The sequence below is a fragment of the Staurois parvus genome, unplaced genomic scaffold (genome assembly GCF_062004578.1).
Source record: "Staurois parvus isolate SC_StPar_1 unplaced genomic scaffold, SC_StPar_1.0 ptg000208l, whole genome shotgun sequence".
NCBI lineage: Eukaryota > Metazoa > Chordata > Amphibia > Anura > Ranidae > Staurois > Staurois parvus.
The window spans coordinates 2,801,663-2,812,500 of NW_028318004.1; the positions used below are offsets into that span (position 1 = coordinate 2,801,663).

A 10,838-nucleotide genomic window follows, 5' to 3' on the forward strand; every position below is an offset into this window, starting at 1 on the left:
ATTTTTCTACATGTGTTTTTACTGCTTTTTGCGGGTTTTTTTCAGCTTTTTTTTTTTCTTTTTTTTACTTTTTTTTTTTTTAAGTGGCATTTTTTTAAGCTGGGCAGAATAAAAATGCAAAAGCGCACTACCATGCATCTCAGCAGCTTCTCTATTGAACTCTATTGTAACAAAAACGCTGCTTTTTGCTTTTAAAAAAGTCCCTGACCCTTTCCAAAAATGCAGCAGCTCAAAATGCATAGATGGGAACATGTTCCATAGGAAACCATGTTAAATGGACTGTAGTGAGTTTCTGCAAAAAGCACTAAGAGCCTTAGAACCACTTTAAAGGGTTCGTTCACCTTTTCAGAAAAAATGCAAAGGTGAACGAACACCATACACTCTCCCCACCCAACCCCCAGTCCGGATTGAAATACTCAATGCTGTTTCCCCTCTTCTCTGTGCATTGCATCTGGGATGGACCAGAGTGATTCACTGTGCACACGCTGACCAATCAGAATCACTCTGGTCTGTCCTGGAAGCTCTGCACAAAGAAGAGGGGGAAGAGTTGAAAAATTCAAGTCCCCGGACCGCTGGACCAGCTGCGTGGATACTGACAGCTCAGAATCTCCGGAGGGAAGTCCATCGGGGACTGGGGGAGGGTGTAAAGTGTGTTCAAATCTTATTGACAAAAACGCAATAAAAAACATTATTAATAATAATATAAAGGCTAAGCCTTCTTTTCCTATCATGCCTTGCAGCAGATTTCTCATGAGTGAAAAGTTTTCTTGTCTTACATATTCACAGGTGACCTGAACCTGAACGTGGTGGCGATGGCGTTGTCCGGCTACACAGATGAGAAGAATTCGCTATGGCGTGAGATGTGTAGCTCTCTTCGGGTGCAGCTCAGGAACCCATACCTGGCAGTTATGTTTGCATTTCTCACCAGTGATCCTGGCTGCTACGACACTGTTCTGGTATGATGGACCGTTGTGATTTGTCTATTCCAATTATTTGAGGAAAAGGGAGAGCTCACCTTATTTCCTAGCTGGAGGATATCCAGCATCAGCTAGCTCTTTCCTCCCCAGCCTGACTGTCCATAGCCCCACCTCTTTCACTGGATCTCATTTCTTTCATTGTTAGAGACTCAGCATCATGTGTGTGTTACCTAGGGGGGTCTGTATGCACATGAAGTCTGAGTACTCCTCCAGACTGACCTCCGCCCATCATCGAACATGCTTTTGTCAATCAGCTGACAGTGGAGAGTCAAAATACAATGTCTCAGTGGGGATGATCCACCTTGATTGTTTGATTTTTTTTTTTTTGCGGGACAAAAGAAAACAATCTGTCTATAGCCAGCTTAAGATAGGGTTCTGTGGCATTTTCGGGAAACTGTGTGCAGCACCCTGCTGGCCTCTCCCACCAGCCACGATCTGCCTGCATTTCTTAGAGAAGCACAGGAACCCAGTAAAATAGTCACTAGATATATTATAAGGTATTTAATAAAAATGTAATAACACGTTTCACTGGTATGAGAGGGAGAAAGGAGGAACCAGGGGAGGCAAATCTTCCCGTACGTATGCCCCTGCTAACAATAATGTCAGTTGGGTGACTCTATTGCAGCAGAGTTATGCAGGAGATCCTTCCATATACCTCCATGGAATCACTGCCTCTCTGGCCTTGAACGCTGCCGAATTTCTGTAGCTGGCAGCAAGGGAGAGTATCCATAGGCAGGAAGTATCAGGTGGTTTGTCCCCAGTACCAAGATCACCTGTGGGAAACGGCCCTAAATCTTTCTTTATCTTTTCTTATTTCTCTAAATCTTCCCAGTGAAACGTGGCCTCATGTGTCTGTCTCCTTTCAGTTTGAGTGCACCATGGCAGTCAGGGATCGGGTGGCCTTTGCTTGTTTGTTCCTAAATGACACTCAGGTGAGTCCATGTTTGTTTGTTTTTTTTAAATTAAAGTTTATTATTTTATAAGAAATGAAAATAAAGTGTTAATAAATAAACATGAAGATCAGCAATTTCCTGTGAAGATCTACTGTACTCGGCATTCAAAAACTAAGAAACATTCAGTACACTTACCAGCCACTTTATTAGGTACACCAAGAAAATCTCCCCCACACCATTCCACCACCACCAGCCTGAACTGCTGATACAAGGCAGGATGGATCCATGCTTTCATGTTTACACCAAATTCTGACCCTACCATCTGAATGTCGCAGCAACCAGTCTGCCCATTCTCCTCTGATCTCTGACATCAACAAAGCATTTTCTTCCACACAACTGCCGCTCACAGGTTATTTTCTCTTGTTCGGACCATTCTCTGTAAACCCTAGAGATGGTTGTGTGTGAAAATCCCAGTAGATCAGCAGTTTTTGAAATACTCAGACCACCTGTCTGGCACCAACAACCGTGCCATGTTCAAAGTCACTTAAATCCTCTTGCTTCCCTATTCCTATACTCGGTTTGAACTTCAGCAAGTCATCTTCACCATGACTAGATGCCTAAATGTATTGAGTTGCTGCCATGTGATTGACTGATTAGCAATTTGTGTTACCAACCTACCCCGGAAGGGCCACCCTAGCATATTTTTTGGATATTACAAAGAGGTCTTTTAAGATAGAACTATAGGCAAAACATTTTCTTTCATTTTGGATAGAGTAATTGCGGGTTATAACCCCTGTCAGATTTTTTTTTTTTTTCACCATCTGTGCCCCATTGGGTAGATTTCCATTCACTTCCTGTCCCATAGCCAAAGAGGAAGTGAGAAGAAATTTCTACGAATTAGGAGAACTCCCTAGGTCACCGGAATTATGCAGGCCATAGATGGGTCGAAAATCGGAAGAAGGAGAAGGAGATTTTAACTGTTGGTGGTAACGTCGACCTATTGAACGACCGATTTTTTTTTTTTTTTTTTTTTTTTTTTTTTTTTTTGTTAAAAAAAACGGCCGGTTTTCGACCCATCTATGGCCTGCATTAGTGTCCCCAATGGAAGGGGACAACAAAAAATTTGGGATTTTCTTTACTCTCACTTTCAATGAAGATGGCAAACAGGACAAATAGGGTGAATCTTCTTAAAAGAGAATTTTAGGTTTATTTTTTTTTCGTCCCCATTATACTTACCTAGGTGGACAAAGCATCAGTCCAATGCTTCATCTGTCCCCCGCTGGCTCGAAGGCTAAGAACTCAGCGATCACATGACTGCTGATCGCTGAGTTCTCCTCTCCGCCCTGAGTAGAGAGCAGTGACTCTCAGTCACCACTGCCTGCTCAGCCCCCAGCAGTGCTCACTGGAGCGCTGGACTGTGAAGGGGAAGGGAGCAGCTTGCTCAGGCTCTCAGCACTTTGCTGAGAGGCTGAGCTAGGTGCCGCTCCTGATTCTGGGGTGGATCCTAACTGTGAAGTTGGCTTGGATCGGCTGAGAGATGTCAGCCAACAGCAGACTTCAGTCCGCTGAAAACGGGTCACAGGAGTGCAGAATGAATTGCACTTCTGTGATCCACATGAAAAATACAGACAAAAGAGCTTTGGCTGTAGTTCTCCTTTAACTGTGACACAGACGGCAATAAAAACTGACAGGTGTTCTAATCCGTCTCCACACTTTTACCAAAATGTAAAAAAAAAAAATTTACTTATACTTTAAGCCTTTCACATGACTACTGAGTGTCTTCTTTCTTGCCTCTTCTCTGAGCTGGGTGGTTCTTACTGAGTCTGTTTGTTTGTTTTTTTTAATTAAATTAAAGTTTTACTTTTTAAGAAATGGAAATAAAGTGTTAATAAATAAACATGAAGATCAGCAATTTCTTGTGAAGATCTGCTGTGCTCGGCATTCAAAAACTAAGAAGCATTCAGTACACTGTACACTTACCAGCCACTTTATTAGGTACACACAAGAAAATCTCCCCCACACCATTACACCACCAGCCTGAACCGCTGATACAAGGCAGGATGGATCCATGCTTTCATGTTGTTTACAACAAATTCTGACTCTACCATCTGAATGTCCCCCTTCTCTGCACCAGTAACTGTAAATGAAGGACACCAAGATGATACGCCCTCAGAGGGCAGGGCCATGACACCTGGCATTTACAATGTGTCATTCAATTTGAAATACATTTTGTGCCAAAAAGAGATACGTGATCCTAGGAGACATTTATAACAATGAAAAAATTTTTTCCTAAAGTTGGACTTAAAATTGTGATCAAAAATCTGTCTTAATTTGCTTATGTCTGGGTTTGGGCTTTGCTGTATTAAAGATGAGGGCAGATTTGAAAAATGTTAAAAGTCAGACACATGAATACCCCTTAGTATGAGTTTTTTTTTTTTTTTTTTTTTATTGCAGTTAATGAAATACATTGATAAGTTGACTCAGGATATGAAGGATACGGGAAACCTGGAAGGGATTGTGTTGACTGGATTAACAAGGACGGAGTGGACTTGATGGAAAGTTATGTTGATAGAACGGGTGATGTACAGACTGCCAGTTACTGTATGTTACAGGTGAGTCCCTGCAGGAATTGGCTGCTCAGGCTACACTCATCACTCTGCCAGCTATTCAGGATTATGGGTGGACTTGGATTGTAGTAATTGTTTTCAGCAACAGTTATGAGCTGATAGCTTCATCTATACAGCCCTCAGCCTACAGCCTTAGAATCGCTTTACGGTGATACTAAAGTCATGTTTGTTTTTTTTTCTTAACCTCTTGGCGCCGGCCGCACTCAAATGTGCGCCCTTCCGGCGTCTGGGCATTGACACCGAGCAGCCGCACATTTGTGTGCAATGAAGAAAAACATATGTGCTTGCCCTGCGCGCTCCCAGCACACATATCCAGTACCGATCTCCTCTTTCGATCTGGACCTTTCCCGATCATGTGACCGCGAATCACGGGAGTCACATGACCCTAAAACCCCGCCCCGCCTCCTGGCTTCTGAAACCCTTAATTTTAACTCCTTGGCATCGGCGCCTCCTGGCCCTTTAACAAACATGTTATACTTACCTACTGTGTGCAGTGGTTTTGCATAGAGCAGCCGGGTCCTCCTTTTCTCAGGTCCCCTGCCGGAGCTCCTTGCCCCTCCCTCCTGTTGGGTGCCCCCATAGCAAACCGCTTGCTATGGGGGCACCCAAGCAGGCATGCTCTCGAGCCGCATCTCTGCGTGCCCATTCATACGCAGAGCCGTGGCTCGGCCCAGCTCCCTCCCTCTCCTGATTGGCTCACTGACTGTAATTGACTACAGCAGGAGACAATAGCTGTGTCTGCTGCCTCTGCCAATCAGGAATGAGAGTCCATGAAGAACCAAGGCTCTCGTGGACATCGCTGGATCAGGGCTCAAGTAAGTGTTTGGGGGGTGCTGCACACAGAAGGTTTTTTACCTTTGTGCATAGAAAGCATGAAGGTAAAAAACCTTCAGCTGTTAGAATCACTTTAACAACTTTTTGCTATGTGATACTGTGCTACTTTAACGGACAATTGCTCGGTCATGCAACACTGTACCCAGATTAAACTTATATCATTTTTTTCACACAAATAGAGCTTTCTTTTGGTGGGGTTTGATCACCACTGGTTTTTTTTTTTGGTTTTTTTTTGTTTACTATATAAATGAAAAAAGATTAAACATTTAAGAATTTTTTTTTTATTTCTGTTATAAAATATATTCAATAAAAAAATTTGAAAAATCAAATTTCTTCATAAATTTAAACCAAAATGTATTCTGCTACATGTCTTTGGTTAAGAAAAAATCCTGATAAGTGCATGTTAATTGGTTTGCATGAAAGTTATAGTTTCTACAAACTATGATATACTAGAATTTTTATATATTTTTTTTTAACACTAGTAATGGCGGTGATCAGTGACTTATAGTGGGGCTGTGGTAGTGTGGCAGGCAATCTGACACTGACCAAAACTGAGTGGGAACTGACTGACACTGACAACACCAGTGACACGAACAGTGATCAGTGCTAATAATATGCACTGTCACAGTACTAATGACACTGTTTGGGAAGGGGTTACCATCCGGGGCAATCAAGGGGTTAATTGTGTGCCTAGCAAGCGTTAATGAGTTTACTATGTGCTGCTTTTTACTACACATCGCTTTGTTTATTTTCCCTGCTTTGTAGGGAAAAGAAATAAAGTGATCTGTCCTTGTGTATGCAGCTGCATTTTTATCAACAGGGAGCTGTAGGCTGTGACCTGACACAGCCAATCAGCGGGTCCCAGCCAGGATCTGTTGATCGACTCCTGCTGTGTCAAATCACAGGGAGTAGTCAGGCAGGAGCATGTTCGCCCGCTCTTCCAGCCCGGAAACAGGCAATGACGTACAGGTACGTGATTGTGCCTGTAGCTGCCGCTGACCTGCCGTAAATGTACAGGAGGTGGTCAGTAAGTGCTTAAAGTTTAAAAATAAATAAATAAAGCGGGGGAAAAAAGGAAACCATTTTTACCTTGGAGTTACTGACTTCTTCCTGTAGGCACTGGTGATGGCCTTGGTGCATACAGGAAGTTACTGGGTTTTTGCTTTTCTTCATCAGATTGAATTTTTATTTATTTTTTTAGTTTTTTCATTTGGGGGGGGGGGGGGGGGAGGGGAAATGTCACATTTTATTGCATGGGACACTTTTTAAAGAGACTTGCCATCACATCCTTTGCATCAACATGGAGCTTGTAGGTGGAGCTTTATTTTACTCTTGTCTTTTACTTGGTGCTACAGAGGACTGTCAAAATGACAAAAATAATGACATTCGCAGCTGTATTTGTTAAAGTCCTCTCTCCTGGACCGTAGGACAAATCTGTGTATTGCATAATGTGTAACATTTTAAACATCAACATGATCTGGGCTGTCTGGTCTAAGGCTTTGAGTATACAAATGCACATTGGTCTTTTTGTTGTTCAGGGTTCTCCTGAGGTGCTGAAAGACGAGAGAGTCCAGTACTGGATAGAAAGCTACAGGAACCTTCTAGACGCCTGGAGGTTTTGGCATAAGAGAGCCGAGTTTGACATCCATCGCAGCAAACTGGATCCCAGCTCAAAGCCTTTAGCACAGGTGAGGCTGTCTGTAAGGGGGATGATGTTCTAGTGTAGCCTTTCTCAACCAAGGTGCCTTCAGGCTTCTTCAGGGGTGCCTTCAGGCTTCTTCAGGGGGGCCTTCAGACTTCTTCAGGGGTGCCTTGCCAAAATGCCAAAAAATTGTATACAAGCTAGCAAGATGGATCAATCCTGACTTTTAGTACACAAAGCCATAGGTTTTCATTGTGCACTTTTATGACCTAGCTGCCAGCATCCTAACCAATGACATCAGTCGATAAGGAGTAGGTCGGGTGCAATCACATCATCCTTGATTTGCCCTGCCCTGCCCCTCTCTGTCAGCACTGGGGTCATATTAGCAGAGTGAAGGAGAGAAACACTGGAATACTAGTCAGTGCCGGTGTGCAAAGGTGTATTTGCTTTGGAAGAATAAATCAACTCTAACATTGGGTATACTGGATGTGTGTGGAGTAGTTTTTTACATTTTAGAATGGGTTGCCTTGAGATTGTGTATAATTTTAAAAGATGCCTTGAGATGATCCATAAATTTAAAGGATGCCTTGAGATGATCCATAAATTTAAAGGGTGCCTTGAGATGATCCATAAATTTAAAGGGTGCCTTGAGATGATCCATAAATTTAAAGGGTGCCTTGAGATGATCCATAAATTTAAAGGGTGTCTTGACTGAAAAAAGGATGAGAAACACTGTTCTAGTGGGGCATTACAGCTGCTCAGACATCATGTGAATACCCATGCAGATGTCCAGTGCAGCTACTACACAAATGCTGAAAGAAAATAGCAGTGTCATGTAATGTTGAATAGTACAAAGCTGTGCCCCTAGGTAAAGGGTTTGGTGCGCACATATCCTTGTATTCATTCACGGGTTTAGTTGTCAGCTCCCCATCAACAGAGAAATCCCTTCCTCTGTACAGAGGTCTGTGTTGATTATCAACACAGAGCTCTGGGCCGTGATCGTATGGAGCCAATTTGCAAGTCACGACCGTGAATCATTAGCCGGGACTTACTGACAGGCTTCTGCTGTGTACAATTACAGCTGGTGGATGTGGGACGGGCGTGCACTCTGAACCCGGAAGCAGGCAGCAATGTACAGGTGTCACTTTGCCTGTGCAGGCGACCCGTCATTGTGGGCGAGCAGTCCACAAGTGGTTATTAGACGTAGCAGTCAACAGAGGAGAGCTAATGTGTTACAAAAGTTACGATTTGCAAAAGTCCTCCAGCAGGGCTGAGAAGTTTTGGTTGAAAATCTTGACTGCTTCAACCACTGGCCCTCTGAAAAATTTACCCCCCTTCGTGACCAGGCCATTTTTTTTTGCTTTTTGGCACTGCATTAACTGACAGTTGCGCAGTCATGCAACACTGTACACAGACGAAATTTATATCTTTTTTACTTTCTGCTATAAAACCTTTCCAATAAAAAAAAAAAATCTAATTTGTTTATAAATTTAGACCAATATGTATTCTATATATTTTTGTTAAAAAAATAACCCAATAAGTGTATATTTATTGATTTACGCAAACGTTATAGTGTCTACAAACTAAGGTTTTCATACTGGCGACGATCAGCAACTTATAGTGGGACTGCAATATTGTGGCGGACAATCTGACATCTTAAGGGACCCATTGACACTAATACAGTGATCAGTGCTAAAAATTTACACGGTTACTGTACTAATGACACTGGCTGGGAAGGCGTTAAACTTCTAGGGCAATCAATGAGTTAAATGTTTGCCTAACTAGTGTTTCTGTGTATACTGTGTGGTGCTTTCACTGAGGGATGTGCTGGTTTTTATCCCCAGCTTTGCAGGGAAACAAAATCCAGCACATCCCTACTGACAGGACACAGCTCTGTCTTGTTTACATTGGCAGATCTCTGTTCTGTCTTTCTCCTTGCCAATCAGTGGGTGCTGGCAGTCATCCATCACAGCACAGCTGGGTCGAAGGCAGTGCATACGCGTACCCCACCTGGAAGTGCCAAATCACGTACCCCACCTGGAAGTGCCAAATCACGTACCCTACCTGGAAGTGCCAAATCACGTACCCTACCTGGAAGTGCCAAATCACGTACCCTACCTGGAAGTGCCAAATCACGTACCCTACCTGGAAGTGCCAAATCACGTACCCCACCTGGAAGTGCCAAATCACGTACTAGGTACATGATCCGGCGCAGGAGAGCCACTCTACTGCCGTATAACTAGGTTATGCAATCAGCAAGTGGTTAAGTGCTATTGGTTATTAGTGAAACATTTCTATTCCTCCTACGAAGGGGGACTTTTGTAGCCACTGAAATGCATTGATTTTTTTTTTTTTTTTGACTATTTTAGATTATGACGACAATTCTGAACACTTGCTTGTGGGTTTGGCTCATCTGTCATTTCTTGTTCATAAGTGGAATGTTGAAAGACTATGGGCGTTAGTTACTAAAGCTGGAGAGTATAAAATCTGGTGCAAATCCGCTTAGAAACCAATCACCTTCCAGGTTGTATTGCCAAAGCTTAACTGAACATGCTGAAGTTAGAAGCTGATTGGCTCCCATGTACAGCTGCACCAGATTCTCCAGTTTTAGTGTATCTCTCCCTGTGCAAAGTAAATCTCTCAGCTGAAGACAGTCATGATGTGTAATAATATATATATAATAATAAATACTGTATAATAATAATAATGTTTGGGACAACAGGAAGTACATGTGTGTCTCTTTTAGTCCTCATTCACACCATGGTGCAGCGACATCAGTTTTTCTGCACGTGTTCTGCAAGGCACAAAAAAAGTGTTTCGCCGTGTCCTGTTCACACCACAACACTGGTATCATGTGCGTATTTTTTCTGCGCAGGAATCTGCAATGTGTATAAAACGCACTGCAGCTCGCATAAAAACCAATGTCTCTGCAAATTAAATCTCCGCATCAGTTTTCATGCACGTATGGTGTGAATGAGCCCTTGGGGAAAAAAAAACAAATTGCCGCTAGGGCAACAGAGTGTTTCTAACCCTCATTACACTTCTGTGCTTTTCATGCCCTGGACACAGTTCAGCTTTTTATCAACTGAATTTGAACACCAGCCATAAACTGACGTGCCACCAAACCTCTGGCATGATGCTGTTCAGAAAAGTGACACACAGAGAAGACATGACTCTGGTTTATATATACAACTCCAGATAAAAAACCTATCATACACTGGCCATGCATGTAGACACTAGTTATATCTGTATGTCTTTGATCTCATCTTCCAGGTATTTGTGAGCTGTAACTTCTGCGGAAAGTCCATCTCTTATAGCTGCTCCTCAGTCCCCCACCAGGGCCGAGGGCTCAGCCAGTATGGAGTCAGCGGGTCACCCACCAAATCCAAGTTCACCAGCTGCCCCGGGTGCCGCAAGCCTCTCCCCCGCTGTGCTTTGTGCCTTATAAACATGGGGAATCCAGTGTCCAGCAGCCCAGGTGAGGATCTGTCAATCTCTTGTATATCCAGCATTTCTGGTACTGACACTTGTCACTAGGAGGTCCTATACCAGGACATTCCTGTTACTGGTGAGAGTGCTGGTTGTAAGCTGGAATTGGGCTTCAAACTGATGCTGTTTCGTCAGCAATCCTGAAAGAGGATCTGTGTATTTCAAATGAGCACCCAGTTGTCTGTGTGACCAGCCAAGACTGTACACCACACAGAGGGAACTGTATGATGGGGATATTATATTAGAATTCTGAATTGTGGAATTGTACTGAGCAGCTTGTGCTATTTATCTGAAAATAACTTGTCCAAGGGACTAAGTCGGGGTCCCAATCTACCTCTCCCTCGTGACAATCTACTTGTCCTGATAAGGAAAAAAT

At 43.1% G+C, this 10,838-nt stretch overlaps 1 protein-coding gene across 1 annotated transcript in view; it reads left to right on the forward strand.

The window, feature by feature from the left end:
- Positions 1-10,838, forward strand: part of LOC149461206 (GATOR2 complex protein MIOS-A-like) — a 34,515-nt gene that overhangs the window by 16,051 nt on the left and 7,626 nt on the right. Inside the window, 6 exon segments of the mRNA XM_089678669.1 lie at positions 787-956; positions 1,844-1,909; positions 4,325-4,400; positions 4,403-4,482; positions 6,870-7,019; positions 10,247-10,451. Of these exon segments, the coding sequence (XP_089534795.1) occupies positions 787-956; positions 1,844-1,909; positions 4,325-4,400; positions 4,403-4,482; positions 6,870-7,019; positions 10,247-10,451 (747 nt within the window).